Raw genomic sequence first — 20,136 nt, 5'->3', positions numbered from 1 at the left:
GTGAAGTATCAGGAGTTATGTTGTTTATATAGAAATTCGAGAGAGTATATACTAAAATCACAATCATAAACATTTATGGGGGAAAAAGTATTCTTTAAAACTTTTATAAAAATCTTGATTTAAGTGGGAAAAGATTTTCAATAAAACATTTTTTAAAATAATCATCACAGACCTAGAAAGGAAAGAATGATTCTTAACTAACGACCCCCATTACGAAGTTGGTAGTTTGGGAGTTGTTCTGGTCAAGCTTACTGCATTTATAGGTAGGTTGTCAGCAGTAGGAGATGTCGATGTGTATGTTGGTTTGCTAGCATGTTTCTATGATATTTATTTCTCTGTTTACCTGATGGCTGCCCTTCCTAAGATCATGAATTAAGTATATTCACATTTGTTTTTTCTGAAACAAGGAAGAACAGATGAGGCAGTGGAGTGCACTGAAGGTAGTGTCATCCTTTGGTTTGAAACCAAATGTCCTGCATGCTGGTTTCTCTGGGGAGTGGTGCAATGCTCTGTCTAGCCTGCTGGTGCAGTGATGGAAAAAATACTAGCTGTAAGAAAGAAATTTCACTGAACAATATCGTATCTTAGTCTTGAGTTTCGTCAATTGCCAGCAACACTGTCAAACAGACGAACACACTATTAAAGTACCTAATTTTCAGTTTATCTTCTGTTGCGTCTAATAGCATCTCTGCACATCTTGTGAATAGGGAATGTTTGCAGTTAATTCTTAATGTTAATTTTTATCTAGAGAATTTGTTAAAGGATGGATGGCTATACTATCACGGATAGCTGTTTCGATGATTTTAGCCATCCTTTTAGCCCTGATCATATGCTGCTCTAATGCGAACGTGCTTTCTGTGCGAGCCTCAGGACGGGCAATTTCTTGTGAAACACGTTTTGTCCAATATCTAATATTTCTATTTTAATATAAACAATTTTATGAATCAAGATCCATCTTTGGAAGCTACAAGTCTGTAGATTAAGCCACCATGTCATCTGTACCATAATACCTAAAGAGAACTGGAAAATACTTCAACATAAACTTTTAAATTGTTTTAATTATGCAAAGACTTGTGTGTAAGTTCTCCTGAGTAAATTTTAATACTTAAGCTACCTTCTTCCCTTAGTATGTCCCATTGTTTTACAAAATTGGATTTGTAGATAGCTAAGTATTTTTTTCAGTTCCTGCTTTAAACTTTTATATAATCTTGGGCTCTACTTGGGTAAAGTAAAAAAAAAAAAAGTTAAATCTTTTGGTTCCTGGGCTTTCCTGTCTTTCATATCTCTGTGGGGTCACGGTGAAGTTTGTCCTGATGCACACTTTTGAACAGGAATGATCTCTAGCATGAAGGGATCCCGGTCCTGTTGTCTACAGAGGCCTTACGTGAGGGAAGCTATGTGAAGAAATCTAACAAACTCGTCTTCCTTCTCTTAACTCCTTTTTTGCCTGATTGCATGATTTTTTAAACCTTCCTAACATTGGGTATCTAAGAACAAAGGAAAACTAGTGCTGCTGTTTGGCTTCAGGGCAGTGCATGGAAATTACCGCCGGGCTGTGCCCCTTCTACACCTGTATGATTCTCTGTGGTTTTTACAGCAGCAAACACTATTAAATTCTAGTTTTCACATACATCTTTTCGGCACATTTGGAGATGAAGATCCAACTATGCAACTACTTCAGAAGTTTACCATGGAAAAATTGGATCCAACTTTTCTTTCTAAAAAAGTGTAAAAGTTGAGATGTTTCATAATTGGTAGATTGACACATACCATTAACAGTGTCCCACATCGTATCTTTTTTGGGTTTCTTTAGCCTGTAGAACCTGATGTTACTTACTTCATTTTCTGTATTTTGTTAACGATACTTAATCAGGACAAAAGTGGGGATTGAATAGGGGAAGCTCGGGATTGTTTTAGGGCAGTGAAACTATTCTGTGTGACTGTTGTAACGGTGCATACCTGTATGCAAGTTTTTAAAATCATTTAGTAGGAGGCCAGAGGAGGGGGAATCCCAGGATGCAGTGCAGGATGTGACCAGAGAATTTAAATGTATTACAAATGTATGAAACAACCCCAGTGAAGAGAGGAAGGAAGAACAAGTTGCCGACCTAAGTAACTAGAAATGAATGAAGTCTGTAAGATGAGAAGCAAAAGAAATTGTACAGAGCCCTGTACTCTAATAGATGATAGTCCTCGGTTGATTTTACATCACAGAGAAGAATAAGGCCCTCCATGACATCTTAGGAACAGTGCAACATTGATAATTTATTGTTAATGCTAATTTGCATATTCATAAGATTCATAAAGGAAAAATAGATGGCTATCATGCCCTGGGTGTTTGCGTAGATGATTTTATCTGTCCTATACCAGAGAGTACAGGTTAATAATTCTGACACCAGTGTACCTCCAAAAACACATGACATTGGTCTAACTATGAGAAAAACATCAACTAATTCAAATTAAGAGAGATTCTACAAAGCATCTCACTGGTAATCCTCACAACTATCGAGGCCCTCAAAAACTAGGAAGGTCTCAGAAACTGTCACAAGAACCTAAAGAGACATAAGAAAATGTAATATGGTGTCCTGAATGGGGTCCTGGGGAGGGGGGGGAAGAACATTAGTAGTTTGTTAGTTGTGACAGATACACCTTACTAAACATAAGATGTTAAAATAGGGAAACCAGTCTACTGTCTTCACATTGGATCTGTAATACCTCAAACTGTTCTACAAGTAAAAGTTTGTTAAAAAGGAAAAAATCATCTGATATTGTTTTTTAGTTTGAGGAAGGTTATGGTTGAGGCCACAGACCTATCCTTTGACTCTTTTTGTACCAAAGGCCAGAATATCTAAAACTGTGAACACGTTATGAATGAGTCTGTTCAGCTTTTTGCCATTCAGGGGACGCAGTCATGACCTCCAAGTCCTGCTGACCCAGCAGCCTTTCTCCGTGTTCACTGCTTACGTACCTCCTCTCGGAAGGTGTTTGGAAAGTTCTAAACTAAACATGCCTGAATAGCTTGAAACCTACTTCTTTGATTAGTCTTGCTGTTTGTACTAAATGAGCAATTCAATTATTTAAAACTAATCTATTTTCTCTTACTTCATTTTAGATGAATTAAATAATCTTGGACATCCTGGTGAGTAATATAAACATAAAACATTAACTTGAGTGTAATAACTTAAAGGTACTGTAGATATTCTTTGGCTATAGTAGTACCAGTAACTTTTTTCTTTATTAAAGTAATACAGTTGAAGGTTGAAATTGGTTCTTATATGAACTATAATTTCATGCAAGTGGAAATATTAAAAATATTCTAGATGATAAGACTGTAAAGAGGGGCCCCTGGGTGGCTCAGTCAGTTAAGTGTCCGACTTCAGCTTGGGTCATGATCTCGCGGTCTTCGGGCTCTAGCCCCACATCGGGCTCTGTGCTGACAGCTCAGAGCCTGGAGCCTGTTTTAGATTCTGTGTCTCCCTCTCTCTCTGCCCCTTCCCAGCTTGTGCTCTGTCTCTCTCTTTCTCAAAAATCAATAAACATTAAAAAATTTTTTTAATTAAAAAAAAATTTTAAATAAACTATTAATAGACTCTGCAAGTGTTATGTATGTTGTTAAAAATGGAAAAAGGATTGCCCTGTGTATAATAGTGGACACATCACTGACTTCACTCCTGTCTTTCCCTGTATCTTCCTGCGTGGTCCTCAGGGTAGGAGGTATTTGGTTTTATGTACCTAGATGGCAGAGAGCATGGACTCCGGAGTGATGCTTGTTAGCTCTATTACTTTGCGCAAGTGACTTAATCTCTCTGTGTCTCAGATTCCTTATATATATAATGGTGGAAGTATATACTTCATAGATAAACCGAGGGCTACTCAAATCTGTCACATTTAAAGCACGCAGAGCAGTACCAGGCAGGCACTCAGTAACTGTTAACCACTTCTGCTACTGCCTACTGCCACCACCCACCATTTTCAGACTAATTTCTACCCAGCATGTTAAAGATTGCTACCCCCAGCTGTGATGATGAATTACCGAAAACATTCCCCTGTCCTGATTCTGACTCTGTCCCTCCAGGTATGTTTATCAGGAGTGTGAATATCTTAAAATTATTAGTTAGCTGTTAGAAACCACATTCTGTCTTTTGATGCTGTTGATGTTATTGTTCTTTCTTTCTATATATCTTTAACCATCAGATATCTGCATCACCGACAATAACATCTTTTCTTATCTGCATTTTTATCTTTCTGTAGACAACAAAGAGCAAACAGGTGATCAGCCTTTGGGTGAGTAGAGCTTTAAAATGCTTGGTCAAACTACAGTTTTGTAACACTTTTATTGGTGATCATGAAGGGATTTAAGACATTTTAATATGATAGCTGTTAGAAATATTTAAATTTCATTGAGACCAAATGTTTTGTTTTGGATATTTGTAAAAGAAACTATGGAAGTGGGGGCTTGAAAAGATTATGAATTCAGTTTCTGGGACCTAGTCAGCTTCCATGGAGGGGTTTCTTTGTTTTGGCAACATGCAAACAAACAAATAGGCAGACAAAAAACTTCTACACATTAGACAGAAGTGATTAATACTCTCTCGGTGGGTTTAGAGGTTAGAGAAGCCCCAGAGAGGTTGCAGCTGCAGCTTTACATTATAAAGAGCAGAAAGACCTTCCAGACAGAACACAGACCTTCCAGACGGAAATTGTAAGCACACGGCTGTAGAGAGTGAGCCAGCGTGTGGTATTTGGGGAACTGCAAATAACACACAGTCCGCTAGAGCACGAAGAGAAAGCGGGAGAGAAGTCGGAAGACACCAGACCTTGAGGAGCCCCGTTTCTCTCCCGAGCCATTGGAAGGAAACTTGTCGATAGAGGGCGGAGAGTTCTCTCTCTGAAAGGCCAGTCTTGTATGGGTATAGAAGGTAAACCAGAGGGAAATGATGTTTTCTGGTGTGGGTTTTTTGTTGTTGTTGTTTGTTTTTTTGGTTAGGAGAAAAGTGACTTTTGCAGTAGTCAGCAGCCTAGATAAGAAATCACGGGAATCTAAACTAAGATAGTACCAGTGACAACGCAGGAGACAAAAAGCAAACTCAAAAGATCTTTAGGCGATAGAATCAGTAAGCTGTTCTCATCACCCGGCTATAGAGCATGCGCAGTAGAGCAGGATCGCCGTGCCTGCTGGATTCCCGGTCAGACCACTAGGCGGGCAGCGAGACGGCCCCCCGAGTTAGAGAATGCAGAAGGAAAAGCAAGAATCCGAGTTTAGGTGACTCTCCGTTTGCGACCTAACCTGTATGAAGGTATCTGCATCACCTCTGGGTGAAGGAATACAGCAGACGGTTGTATATATGGATCTGGAGCTCTAAGGGGAGGCCAGGATTAGAGACACAGTTAGGAGCATCATCAGCGTAGAGGTAGAAATTCGAACCAAGGGCCAGCACGCAAGAGATTGCCGAAGGCCACAGAGAAAACGGCACAAACTGGGTAACCTTTGGAGGGGGCAGGGTTCCAGTATAGGATTTTCTAACTGTTAGAATCATTTGTCTCTACTCAGGGATTATATAAAAACTTAGATTTCTAGGTTCTTTTGAAAAGTGGTAGCTTTTGACTGGTAGCTATCAGTTGAGGCCGAATAGTATTTTCCCCTTTACAAAGAGCTTGTGCCCCACCCCGGTTCCCCGTTGTACAACCTTGGGCCTGCTTCACTCTCTCCCCCTTTCTCCGTCCTCCCCCACCTTCCCCACTTGGTCTTGCCATGAGGCTAAATTTGTCTACATTGTGGCTGGTGTCAAAAGTGGGAGTCGTCAGGACTTTATCAGGTTTAGACCCAGAACTGGCAGGTGTCTCGCCAAATTACATCGTTCAAAGAGCATCACAGGGCAGCCCAGATTTGGGGTCAGAGCCTCACTGAGGGCAAGGTTAGGGTGGCCGCTTGGAGGCTGTCTTCTACCACATCTGTAAAAGCAGGCATGCACTAAGGACCTGGGACTTTATTTTGGGGGATATAGAGATAAAAAGATTTCATGCAAAACCACCAAAAACTATATTCAGTCAGATCTGAGGCTAGTATTCCATTTTTGATAGCCAAAGGTGTTATTTTTTTTAAATAGCATTTAATCTGTGTCAAGTTCTTTTCCAAGTGCTTATGAATATTATTTATTTTGGATGAGATGAGTAACACACTATTAGAAAAATTAGATGAGGAGTTAATGCTGTAACATTGTGTTGATTTTTAAAGAATACGTTGCATTAAATAGCTTTGGAAGATGCCTGGGATCACATAGTTAAAATATCTTTCTGAAGTGGTTTTATTATTCTATTGTTTAATCAACTGGCATTTATGTTTCCTTTTTCCAATAAATGGTCTGTGTTCAAGAAATTGTGGGTGGCTCTTACAGTAAATGTTTTTCTTCAGAAGATTTCTTCCATTTATTTTTATCACTTGAAAACCATCGTGAATTGCTTATGTAGTTGCTATTTTGAAATTGTCTTTGATTTCTCACTCTTATCTCCCCAGCTTTGCATTTTACCACTTCTTGCTCTGTCATATCTCTGAAGTCTGGCTTTTCCTTTTCCTTTCTATGACCAGTTCCTGGAATGGGTCTTTGTCAGCTCTGTGTTGACCACTGCGATCTGCTTCTCATTCCAAATACACCCCAGTTCACCTGTCAGACACAAGTAGATTGGGCAAGGTAAGATTTACTTACCTGTCATCTTTATTACCATTAAACTCGAGAAAATGCTCTACGACATTTTAGGGATTGGAGAAAATTGTTTAAAGAGCTATGGTCAACTATGGATGGTCAGCATACATTTTAAGCCACAGAGTTCTCAAGCTGTTGAACCCTGGCCCTCTCAAAACTGTACCAAGTGTTCTCTCTAAGTAACAAAACCAATGAAAAAAGAATTGACATTGGCAAAAACGTGCTCAGTTTGACAACTGGTCTTTTTCCCCCCAGACTCCAGTGATTTTTTTTTTCTGTTACATTCCTTATACTTGTTTTTTGCCAATAAAACCTAGTCTACAGCATATATTAGAATTAAATTATCATCACATTCCATCAAAATAACCTCCTTGATTTATAAACACTTTAGTACCTGAATAACTTTGGGAAGCCCATGATTTGGGCTGTGGCGTGTAAGGCAGACATTCTCTCACTTCCCCTCACTTACAGGAAGGTTGCACTGAGTCTGTCCACATATCGACAGGTCTGAATTCTGACAGGGTTGATGGGCTCCCAGAAAAAGCACTGAAAATTTTCTTTCTGTGGATTAGTCAGCTAACAGTCTTGCTGTATAGTGGGTACTTCAGTGTAAGGGTACATATCTAGTTTATTTAAGAAGAAACCTAAAAAAAAAGAAAAAAAGGATCCAAGAAATGTTAAGTTTTATACTGCCTCCTGTTGAAATCTATCCTGGGTGTCCTCTGCTTTTTCAATGATTTTTAGAACTAAAGGCAGTTCAATAGAAACTTTATGTCTAAATCCTTGGATAGGAAATAGTCTTGATAATTGTCCTTTTCTTTTGAATAAAAGAAGAGATTATCATTTTTATAGAACTTGAAGTGACTTTTTACTGAATTAGAAATGTTTAAGGGCATCTGGGTGGCTCTGTTGGTTAAGTGTCCAACTCTTCATTTCGACTCAGGTCACCATCTCATAGTCTGAGAGATGGAGGCCTGCGTCAGGCTCTGTGCTGACAGTGTGAAGCCCGCTTGGGATTCTCTCTTTCTCTCTGCACCCCCTTTCTCTCTGTCCAAAATAAATAAACATTAAAAAAAATTCTCTAAGAATGTAAATACAGAGGGGCGCCTGGGTGGCTTAGTCAGTTGAGAGTCCGACTTTCACTTAGGTCATGATCTCGCAGTTCGTGGGTTCGAGCCCCACGTCGGTCTCTGTGCTGACAGCCAGCTCAGAGCCTGGAGCCTGTTTCGGAGTCTGTGACTCCCTCTCTCTCTGACCCTCCCCTGCTCACACTGTCTCTCTCTCTCTCTCTCCTAGAAATAAATAAAGCATTAAAAAAAAAATTAAAAAAAAAAAAAGAATGTAAATACAGAATATAGATAACCATGACATAAAAGTATTGGGGCTTTTCATAAAGTGGGGTTTTCTTTCACTTTAAGAGAGTCCCATTCTTTTCGTTGGTGCTAGTTTTTCTCCAGACCTCGCTTAACATTAGACTTCAACACTCTGTGGAAAGAAAAGAAATTTCACCAAAGAGTTTTGAGCAATTAAATGATTTGAAACATCTGAAATTCCGTATTGCAGACATCAAGTCAGCAATGCGATGATCTGTTCCTGTTTCAATTTCATTGAAGTAGTATTCCTAATAATTTATAAATAAACTACTTAGTAGCACTTACTGACGGAGGTTGGTCACCTCGTCCTGGCCTGTGTCAGGAGGTGGCTCAAGGTCCTACCCAGTGTGGCTCCTCCGCCAGATGCTCTTGTTCCACCCTCCCCACCACCCCTGGTGTCTCCGTCACATTTGTACCAGAACCAGGGCTGCGCACACCCACGGCCGGTCCTCAGGGAAAACATCGTACCAGGTTACTGCTGTCGTGGTGCGGTCTCGGGCCATTAACCGCTAACCCCACCCCCAACTAGCAGAGATACAAGTTTTAAAGACTAGCCTTCTCCAGCCGTTTTCACGTGATAAAGCTAGCTGGTACTTTCTAAGGAGTCGGTGTGGATCTTCTTGCCCCTTTAACACAGGAAAATTCTTTGTCTAGGAATACATCTTTGAACAAAGACTCTGTACTAAGGTCAGAAAATCAACTGTTAAGATATTCATACAAAAAGTTTTCACATATCCCTAAGGTCACCCAAATGACCTTTTTAAGAGGCCAAAAGGAAACCGTACATCAGCCGTGAGAAGATTCAGATACAGTTCTTATTAAGTCCCTGACTTTCTCTCCTCTTTGGTTTTCCCCTTACTTGCTCTGATGAGAATTTGTCCTGTTCCTCTTTTTGGTATTTCTTTTTGCTTTTTTTTGAAGCTGTTTCTGTTGTCAGCAAAACAGAACCTAATTTGATGGGAATCCAGTTACCAACATTATTTGTTTAAATTTGCACTAAAAGACTAGTTGAATATTATACCCATTACTTTTGTTACAACTGAGTAAAAGTATGAGTTTACTATTAGTTACCATTTGGCTTCATAAGCAGTTCATAAATACCCTTTGCCTGAGTGACCATGAGTAAATCTACTTTCCGTTATCAGCTTGTGCTCCTCACTGCGGTTTTCCACGTAAAGTAGTAGCTCTAAAATGAAATTAAATTATAACGAAATCTCATGGGTAAAGCATACATTTTATTGTAATTCTACCATTTCTGTAGGTTTTATTTTAATCTTAATCTTTATATCCTCCCTCTAAATCCCTTCTCTCTTTTTTTCTTTTTAACAGCAAAGGACAAGGTTGCTCTTTTGATAGGAAATATGAACTACTGGGAACACCCCAAGCTCAAAGCTCCTTTGGTGGACGTGTATGAGTTGACCAACTTGTTAAGACAGCTAGATTTCAAAGTTGTGTCACTGTTGGATCTTACGGAGTATGAGATGCGAAATGCTGTGGATGAATTTTTACTCCTTTTGGACAAAGGAGTTTACGGTAAGATAGTTAGAATCTTTGTTTTTATAATTACTCACTCTTCATTGCACAAGTTAGGTTAAGTGGTAAAAATCAGAAAACGGTCTGATTTGACCATTGTTGAAGTGCACGTGTTGTTGAAGTGAAGAGTTTTATTCTTATAAAGATGATGGATTTGACCTTCATTCTGTAGTTCCATGTAAATAACTAATTAGCTCAGTGTCTGTAATTACTTTAATGTCTCTTGTAAAAACATTATTGTTCTTATTAGAATTCTTTCCTGTCTTCCCTGATTTTGGTTTTTATTGATTAGAGCTGAAGTACAGTAAAGCTCAATGACCAAATGACAAATCGTATACTCATATATGTACAGTACTGCTGTGTGTGTGTGTGTGTGTGTGTGTGTGTGTGTGTGTGTGTGTAGTATGAAAGGTAACTGAATGTACATTCTGCATATTTCCTATTTCTAACTATTTCATGGTATTTTCTAATCCTTTAATGGGAACTGGAATTCAGCAAGGGTATGTTGGCAAATGAAACATATGAAAACAGTTTGTAAACTAAAGCTCTGTACAAACATAGTTAAAGGTGAACCTCCACAAAAATTCTAATACTAAATTCATAATCATTCCCTCATTTAAATAGGTTAAGAACACCACAAATACGGTAAAGATTTTTTAAAGAGACAGAATCTGCTGTCAGGAGTAATTTCGTTGGTAGCTTACTTCTTTTAATGGGTATAATCACAAAAGGCAGGCCAGCCAGCGGACTCATTTGAGCTGCACTGCACAGGGTGTGGGACTGTGGTGCGGTACGACCACATTTGCCTGCCAGGAAAGTGGCATCTCCAGGCCTGTTAGTAGGCCTGCTGGCGATAAATAAAGAGTATCAGTTTAAAAGCTTTTGTATTTTTCAAATTATTTTAAGTTTAATAATATCTAAATTTAGCCTCTTATTTATAATTAGACTGATACGATGAGGTAAGTAAGCTTGGTGGAATTGCTAGAGAGTCTCAAAGGAGAATTTAAAAAAATTTTTTTAATGTTTACTTATTTTTGAGAGAGAGCGCTAGTGGGGGAGGGGCAGAGAGGGAAGGAGACACAGAATCCAAAGCAGCTCCAGGCTCTGAGCTGTCAGCACAGAGTCCAACGCGGCGCTCGAACTCACAAGTAAAACCATGATCTGAGCCAAAGTTGATGCTTAACTGACTGAGCCACCCAGGCATCCCTTAAGGGAGAATTTTTTTTAATGTTTTATTTATTTTTGAGAGAGAGAGAGCATGATCCAGGAAGGAGCAAAGAGAGGGGAGGACAGAGCATCCCAAGCAGGCTCTGCACTGACAGCAGCAGGCCTGATATGGGGCTCAAACCCACGAACCACGAGATCATGGGCTGAGCCAAAGTCAGATGCTCAACCAACTGAGCCACCCAGGTCCCTTTCAAAGGAGAATTTTTAATGAAAGGAAATCCTTTTTTTTTAAATTTTTTTTTTAGATTTAGCACATCACTGTATGTGAGATGGGAAGAGTCTTAAAATCTTATTTGAATGAGTTTCCTCTTAAATAATAAGGATTACAGTTGTAACACAAATGAATCAACAAAGTAAATCTTTCAAATTTGGAATTTCAACGATTCTGTTGATGTTGTAACAATGTAACATTGCTTGTGAGCATACAGACAGTGGCTCTGGGTGAAAGCATTAGTTTTTCTTATGAAAATGCGGTGGAATGTGCTGTACAGATGTGCCGCCTGGGCAGTTGGTTTGTATTTTTAGTCTAGATTGAGGTGGTGGTTTGATTCTTTTTGTCTCAAATAATTTGTCTCTATTTATAAAGTACCTTGATGGCTCTACAGTACCAGGAAAGGGCTTCTAAAACATCACTGAAAGGAATGAGATGAAAGGGAAAAATCTTAACCAACTTAGGGTTTAGGTTGGTGAAGGATTTTAAGAGTGAGGAGGTTATATGAGGAATTGTGATCATTCTCATTTCTTACTGAAATTGTCACCTTAGCTTTAAGTCCTTTGTCCAGTTTTTTAAACCAAGACTTCTAATTGCCCCAGCAAAGTGGAGAACCGGAGATATTACAAAGGTACGGCAAGAAGAGCTCAGCTTATGCTGAAGCTTTGCCCCGATATAAAACGTCATCTTGTGGCACGTGGGTGGCTCCGTCGGTTGAGTGGCCCACTCTTGATTTCAGCTCAGGTCATGATCTCACAGGTCATGGGATCGAGCTCTGCATTGGGCTCCACACTGAGCATGGAGCCCACTTAAGATTCTCTTCCTGTTCCCCTCCTCTGTATGTGCATGCATGCTCTCTAAATAAATAAGTAGATAGATAGATAAATAAATAAAAACATTGTCTTGGAGTATGAATGAAGAGGCATAGTAAAGCAAAATGCAGCTGAAGAAAGCTAGGAAGTTTTTCAGCCCTACTGATTCTTCTTAACAAGATGACTGCATTCTATTTTGAAGTATTGTGGGGCTCCTGGATGGCTTAGTAGGTTGAGCATCTGACTGTTGATTTCAGCTCAGGTCATGATCTCACGGTTGGTGAGTTCACACCCCACATCAGTCTCTGTGCTGACTGCACGGAGCCTGCTTGGAAGTCTCTTTCTGCCCTCTCTCTGCCCCTCCCCTGCTCACTGTCTGTCATCTTTCAAAAGAAATAAATAAACATTAAAAAGAAGCTTTGTATGTTGAAGTATTGTGAATGTCCCAGACATCAGGCACATCTGCATTAGCTGCCTGTGTGGTAGAGGCTTAACGTTACAGGGCCTTCCTCCTGCCTGTGCCTTTACCTCCGATTGGCAGCATGTGGGGTAGGGGAGGCCAAGGCAGAGCCGTGGGAACGTCAGCGTGAACGACTTCAGATTTGGAAAGCATACGCATTCGGGTTTATGCTCCTTCGTATCATGTTGCCCATGGGTTTGTAAAAGAAGCAAAAATTGCAACAGAACAGAAAAAACATATATAAACATAAAAGACACCCTCTAAGAAAAGAAATAACTGGTTTCTACTGCATGACCTTGAAGACAAATGAAGATAAAGATTTGTATTGTCCTGCGTAGATGGCTGTGAGAGAGAATAACTGTTTAGCCTGAAGTCCCCCCCACACCTATCCACTTACTGCAGTCCAGCTGTGCTTTGGTGGCGAAGGGTTTTGGAGGAGTCTGGTCCGAATATGGCCAAGCCTTGTTTACCCTAACAGGAGCCCTGCAGTTCAGAGCTCTGTGGTGAGCCGGGGGGGCCTAAGCCAGCTCGCTCGTGCTCGCTCGGCGCCCTGGCCTTTCTGCTGACTAGTGTAGAACCGTAACCAGCTTGTTTAACTTTTATAAGCAAAACAGGATTTATGAAATGGATAGACTTACTTAATGAGGTGATTGCAGAATCGATAAAGGTAAAATAATTATCCCCATGCCTGGCACACTGAAAGTATCTCAGTATAATTTCCTGAATTCCAGTTTGTCTTCATCTTTAGATGGGAGGTTTGAACCAGATAGCCTTCCGCTTCAGGCCTCAATTAGAGAACCCCAGCTTTCATATGTTTTTATATATTAAGGTTTCATTAAAAAAAAAAAAAGGTTTTAAGATGATAGTGTAGTGAAGCCATGAAAAACCAGTTCACTGACATTTTATATTTTCTGAGAGTAAAGTTGACTCGAAAGCCACCCGTAGATGATAGAGAGACCGTGTAGTGTAGCACAGGGTTGATGTGGCCAGCATCCAGACTCTGGTTCCATCCCTTATTAGTCATGTGGGTTTACATGAGCTGTTAAACCTCTCAGTGTCTCAGTATTTCCATCTGTAAAAGGTGGGTGATAATATAACCACCTAGTTATGAGAAGTACGGGGATTATAGGAGGTGGTAACTATACAATTAGAGCACTTTATTCAGACAGCATGTGGCACACAGGAAGGGCTATGTAGGCTGGTGGTGGTGGTGGTGGTGATGGCAGCCGTGGTGGATGTCCTTAGAGCACCGTGCTGGGTGCCCTGCAGCTCAACTCCAGTGGGACGGTCTTCCATTTCAGCAATGATTTTCTCTGTAGACAAGAATCAATGTCTACAATAAACTGTAGTCTTGGAAATCGTGTTCCCAAGAAATAGGATTCCCTAAAGGTCTAATTGATGGATTCTATTTCTAACCACATTAAATTTTTTGTCATTTGGGGTGCCTTGGCTGGCTCAGTCAGAAGAGCATGCCACTCTTGGTCCCAGGGTCGTGAGTTCGAGCCGCGTGTTGAGTGTAGAGATTACTTAAATAAGTAAATAAACTTTAAAAAATATTTTTATTACTTTATAAAGATGTCTATTTTGTACTTTTATCCTTGAATAGTGGTGATAATCGATTAAATTAATTAGCAATAATAGAGATGGAATTCTTAAAATACAATGATTTGGCCTAATTTATTTTACATAAAAATGTTTAATCTCCCAACATATAATTGGATGTAGACTTTGATACAAAATGCTTACACTTCTCATATATCATTTTGGGGTGGAGAAAGGTATTTTGTTATAAGTGCCTTCATTTCAGTGATTGCAGAGCGGGACATAATGGCATTGAAATAATGGGCCACGCTTAGGTTTTCCTGGTTGACGGAGGTTAAACCTTCCCTTGAAGTTGCTGCTTCTCCCAAGTTACGTCTTGCTAGAGACCGATGTGTTAAATGATACAGTGGGGGCAGTGCCCAAGCTGCCTGGTGGGCTGTCGTAAGTCATATCATTAGTAGAAATGGTACCATTTCTACTGGAAATCAGACCCTTTATAGGAAGGTCTCTAGACCCAGCTCTGTCCTGATTGGCTTGCACTGTTAATGAATGCATTCAAAAGTATTTACTGAGCTCCTTAATATATCCATAGCCCAGATAGAGGAGTATTCTACGTGTTGAAGGAGATGCAGAAAATAACATGATTTATACTCTCAAAATTCTAAGTCCCTTAATATAATGAGGAAAAAATTAAAAATGCTTTGTTGGAGTCCAAACACCTATCAGCTACATGATTTTAAGCAAATCATTTATCTTTCTAATTTTCTCACCTATAAAATAGGGATATAAATCATTTAAAGATTGTTATATGGTTTACAATCAGTTCATGTATATGAACGTACCCTTAAAACCGTGAAAAAGCTATATAGATGTATAAGGTTAATGTCTCCTGTGAGCATTTTTATCAAAGAAATTAAATATGCATAGAACTGTAAGCTGTCTGTAAGAGCCAGCTAGCGATTGCATGTCAGAGAGTGCTGCCACACGGCTTCTCAGCAGGCAGGGAACGAATGTCAGAAAGTTGGAAGCCATGTGCTAACCCGCTGAGGGTCTGAGCGTGAGGTCACCTTGAGGGACCTCCATGTGGGTGGATGGGAAGGAGGGAGAGTAACTGGAGCAGAGTCATGAAGGTTAGAAATGAGCATACCTTGACTTTAGAAGCGGGGAGCAGACTGATGGGGAAGAGAGTCCCATTTTGGACACAGGTTTCCTGCCATGTGAACATACAATATTCCTATGGAACCTTCCATAAGCCGAAACGGCATGAGGTGAAGAAGCAGCTACCGTGCATTTGTATGGAAACATTTGTAAGCGTCCACAGACCCGGACAGCCTTTTCTGATACCTCTGGACAGATGCATAAGAAACATGGAGATAAAGCCCAGATGCTCACAGACACAGTGCAAAGCTGTGGCATCTTGCTGCCCAGATGCCAAGTGCAGATCCCAGGGAAGGAGCCGGGCGGTTCCTCTCTATCTGCTTGGGTGTGTTCTGCCTCCAGACTGGCCCACCGCAAACAAATGTGGAATGCCATTTCTGCTTTTTGCCTTTTCTCTAAAGCAAAATTCCTTGGAGCGCCTGGGTGGCTCAATCGGTTATACATCCAACTTTGGCTCAGGTCATGATCTTTTGGTTTGTCGGTACCAGCCCGGCATCGGGCTCTGTGCTGATAGCTCAGAGCCTGGAGCCGGCTTCGGATTCTGTGTCTCCCTCTCTCTCTGACCCTCCCCTGCTCGTTCTCTCTCTCTCTGTCTCAAAAATAAATAATCATTTAAAAAAAATCCTCTTGACATCCCTTTGGTTAGCGAAACCAGACACTATAATGTAGATCTCTCATAAAAGCAAAGTGGCGTGACACAAGCTTTAAAAAAAGTGAGGGATGCCTGTACTTGATAAGGAAGCATAAATTTTACTGTTCTGAAACGTACAGTTCAGTGGCTTTTAGTATATTCACAGAGTCACCTAAACCCAGAACATTTTCATCACCCCAAAAAGAGTCTCTATGTCCGTTAGCCATCACTCTTCATTCCTCTTTGTCCCAAGCTCCTGGTAATAGCAGATCTGTTTTCTGTCTTTATGGATTCACCGTTTGGAGCCATTTCGTAGAATGGAATCCTTCCATATGTGCCCTTCCGTGTCTGGCTTTTTCCACTTAGCACAATAGTTTCAAGGTTCATCGATGTTGTTGAATTACTTGTATGGCTGGATAATCTTCGTAGGACACACCGCATTTCCATTCATCAGCAGGTGGACGTTCAGGTTGTTTCCACTGGGTGGATGTTATGAATATCACTGCTGTGAACAGGTGCATACACATTCTTGTGTGCACATGTGTTTCCGTTCTCTTGGGCATATATGCCTTGGATCGCAGTTGCTGGGTCATATGATAATTCTAAGTTTAACTTTTTGAGGAACTGCTTAAACTCTTTCCTAAGTACTTGCACTATTGCATATCTCCCCTCAGAAATAAATGAGGTTTCCAATTTCCCTACATCCTTGCCCACACTTGTTAACGCCTGTGTTTTTATTATTAGCTGTCCTAGTAAGCGTGATGAGGTATCTCACTGTTCTGTTTTGCGTCTCATGTTCTTATTTATGTTTGTATATCCTCTTTGGAGAAACGTTTATTCAGATCCTTTGCCCATTTTTCACTTGGTTATTTGTCTTTTTATGGCCGAATTGAAGAGTTCTTTATGGATTCTAGATACAAGTTGTCCTTCTAGATCTACGATTTGCAAATATTTTCTCTCCTTCTTCGGGTTGTCTTCTCACTTACTTGATCTTCACTGCTTTGTGACTCACATCCACTCCATGTGGCGTGATTTTCAAGATGCTCCTGTCAGTGCACCTCTTCTTTCCAGTGATAATTTAATTCCCTGCCAGGCTGGTCTCCTTGCTCTGAGCTGCCACTCCAAGCCCACACATTTGTTTCTGTTCTGTAACGTCCTGTGCTCTTCCTCTGCCTTTCCAAATTGTACTCAGTCTCCAAGGCCACCCACGGTCGCTTCACCTCACACCAATTCCTCTCTGCACCTTACTCAGATCATACACGGTTTCCTTAATCACATAATTTATGGTATTTCATTGTATGCTGACTTTCTGTGTCCTTTAACAACACGAGCAGGTCTGAATGAGTTGCCAGATCCCTGGCGCAGGAACTTTGTCTTCCTTTTCTTTTTAATTTCTTTCAGGGCCTCCGTGTTTTCATTCAGGACACAGATGAGATAGAATGAACCCACACTGAATAAAGGATTGTGCCCATTTTGCCATGTGTTTAAATGTTTATTTTTGGGAGAGAGAGAGAGAAAGAGACAGAGGATTTAAAGTAGACTCCGTGTTGATAGCAGTGGATCAGGAGATCGTGACCTCAGCTGAAGTTGGATGCTTAACTGACTGAGCCACCCAGGCGCCCCCCCATTTTGTCATTTTTTTACCTGAAATACTACGTATGAAAGAACCACTTTTCTCATATTAGTACGAGTTCAAGAAAAATCAGCCTGGATTCTGCCCTGTAGGACCAAATGGAGCAAGTTGTTCAAAGCCACATTTTTTGCTCAGAATTGGAGCTATAGGTACAAAGGATTAGCTTTTCTGTTGTTCCTTATCTAAATGCCTTTTTACTGTTAATGTTAGAATACCATAGAAAGAAGTCATCATATCCAGAACTGAGAGAGCAAAATCAGTGGGCCTTAGAGATTGTGTCCTCACAAGTATTTCTATCAAATATTTTTATAAGGAAGCCCATACTGATATTTTGGTTTTGTTTGTTTTTTTGTTTTACAGCCAAAACAAACATCTTTTTAAGAAAATGTTCAGAGTTGTTTGGTGCAGTTTTTATAGTAAAAAAAATGACTCTTGATTTCAGCTCAGGTCATGATCTCATGGTTTGTGGGTTTGAGCCCCACATCGAGCTCTGCACTGCCAGCAGGGAGCCTGCTTGGGGTTCCCTCCCTCCCTCTCTTTGCCCCTCCTCTGCTCTCTCTTAAAATAAATAAATAAACTTTTAAAAATCTTTAAAAAGAAAGAGTAGTAATCCATGAAATCAGATTTTCCTTCTCTACTTAGAAAAAGCTGCATTTAGGGGCTCTTGGGTGGCTCAGTCAGTTGAGTGTCCAACTCTCAATTCCAGCTCAGGTCATGATCTTGCAGTTTATGAGATCAAGCCCCACGTGGAGCCCTGCTCTGACAGCACGGACCCTGCTAGGGAATCTCCCTCCCTCCCTCTCTCTCTACCCTCCCCCCATCAAAATAAATAAATAATCATCTTTTTTAAACTACATTTATATTTTTATAGCCCTTACTAAATGTTGTATGTAAATGCCTGCGGAATTTGTTTTTCTTTTTTTTTATGCCTATGGAATTTCTTACACTGGATTTAGTAGTTGATAGTCATCTAAATGTGTTTATTTGTTCATCCATTAAAAACCGACTAAGCGGGGCGCCTGGGTGGCTCAGTCGGTCTTCAGCTCAGGTCATGATCTCACGGTTCGTGGGTTCGAGCCCCGCGTCGGGCTCTGTGCTGACAGCTCAGAGCCTGGAGCCTGCTTTGGATTCTGCGTCTCCCTCTCTCTCTGACCCTCCCCTGCTCATGCTCTCTCTCTCTCTCTCTCTCTCTCAGAAAAAAATAAAACATTAAAAAAATAATAATAAAAGTAAATAAATAAAAACCGACTAAGCTCCTGGTGCGTGCCAGGAGCCCACAGATAAAGATACTGTCCCTGCCCTGGGGAGGCTCCCAGTCTCATGGAAGAGACAGATGAGTCAACAAAGGCCTTGTCTTTTTTATGTATCATGAGATAAAATTGCATTCCCTATTATACCATTGGCTAAAAATATATCATTTTTATGAACTAAAATATACTTCAGGACAGCATCTTGATGTTGGTTTAAAATACAGTATTTGAAGGCTGTTGTCAATACAATTTTCAGCGTAAATTTACTTAACATTGACTGTGTTTGTAATTGGGTATCTCTTAAATAAGCTTGCATGAACTTGAAGAAAATAAAAGACTGGATTTTTTTCCTAAAGAGTACTGCATGCGTATGCAGAGTGCAATTTAGAGTTAATTTTTACCCCTCATTTTCTTTTCCAGGATTATTATATTATGCAGGACACGGTTATGAAAACTTTGGGAACAGCTTTATGGTCCCTGTTGATGCTCCAAATCCATATAGGTCTGAAAACTGTCTGTGTGTGCAAAATATACTGAAATTGATGCAAGAAAAAGAAACTGGACTCAACGTGTTCTTGCTGGACATGTGTAGGAAACGGTAAGCTGCCTCGTCTTTGAAGCTTATTGGATTGAGGTAAATAGCAGCCTTGACCATTAAATCTAAGGCAAACCTGAGAATGCTAAGAACCACTTAAGCTTGTGAATTTTTTTTAATGTTTATATTCGAGAGAGAGAGAGACAGAGCATGAGGGAGGAGGGCCAGAGAGAGAGGGAGACACAGAATCTGAGCTGTCGGCACAGAGCCCACCGCAGGGCTCGAACTCACCAACCTGCTGATCATGACCTGGGCTAAAGTTGGGTGCTTAGCCGACTGAGCCACCCAGACGCCCCAAACTTGTGAATTTGTAATTACAGATTGAAACTGACCAAGAAGGACACTAGACGAAAATATATTTTCTCCATGCATATTTAATGATTTTAACCTTTCTTTTATTTGCTATAGAACAAAAGAGAGGAACTTAAGGGCGTGGGTATTTTTTTCTTTTTGTTAATGAGTTTTTTTTAATTCTTTTTTTTTTAATTTTTTTTTTAATGTTTTTTTTTTTTATTTCTGAGAGAGAGAGAGACAGCGTGAGCGGGGAGGGTCAGAGAAAGAGGGAGGTACAGAATCTGAAACAGGCTCCAGGCTTTGAGCTGGCTGTCAGCACAGAGCCCGACGCGGGGCTCAAACCCACGAACTGTGAGATCATGACCTGAGCCGAAGTCGGATGCCTAACCAACTGAGCCACCCAGGCGCCCCTTTTTAAATTCTTTTTTAAATGTTTGTTTATTTTTTTTTTGAAAGAGCAGGAGCGGGAGAGGGGCTCAGCACAGAGCCACGCACAGGGCTCGAACTCATAAGCCATGAGGTCATGAACTGAGCCGAAGTCAGGCACTTAACTGTCTGAGCCACCCAGGCACCCCAAGGGCAAGGGTATTTATTCATTCTCCAGAAGGTTCAGCTCTTCAGAGCTTGTGGGTGTCTCCAGCATTCTCTCAGGTCCTCCTCCAGGAGCTGACGGAAAGAGCACCCGTGGACCCGTGGGGCTTCCGTCAGTCCGGGTC

General features: G+C 40.6%; 1 protein-coding gene across 2 annotated transcripts in view; it reads left to right on the top strand.

The window, feature by feature from the left end:
- Positions 1–20,136, top strand: part of MALT1 (MALT1 paracaspase) — a 60,102-nt gene that overhangs the window by 29,325 nt on the left and 10,641 nt on the right. The window contains exons 7-11 of one of the 2 annotated variants that reach the window (XM_039230490.1): positions 408–440; positions 3,113–3,139; positions 4,252–4,284; positions 9,404–9,607; positions 18,952–19,129. In XM_039230490.1, the coding sequence (XP_039086421.1) occupies positions 408–440; positions 3,113–3,139; positions 4,252–4,284; positions 9,404–9,607; positions 18,952–19,129 (475 nt within the window). The remainder of the gene's footprint in view (positions 1–407; positions 441–3,112; positions 3,140–4,251; positions 4,285–9,403; positions 9,608–18,951; positions 19,130–20,136) is intronic. The other variant, XM_039230491.1, reaches the window with a different exon arrangement.

Source organism: Hyaena hyaena, unplaced genomic scaffold (assembly GCF_003009895.1).
Source record: "Hyaena hyaena isolate Hyena2069 unplaced genomic scaffold, ASM300989v1 scaffold_47, whole genome shotgun sequence".
NCBI lineage: Eukaryota > Metazoa > Chordata > Mammalia > Carnivora > Hyaenidae > Hyaena > Hyaena hyaena.
The sequence above is the reverse complement of the archived record's forward strand: the minus strand, read 5'-3'. Positions and strand labels throughout refer to the sequence as shown.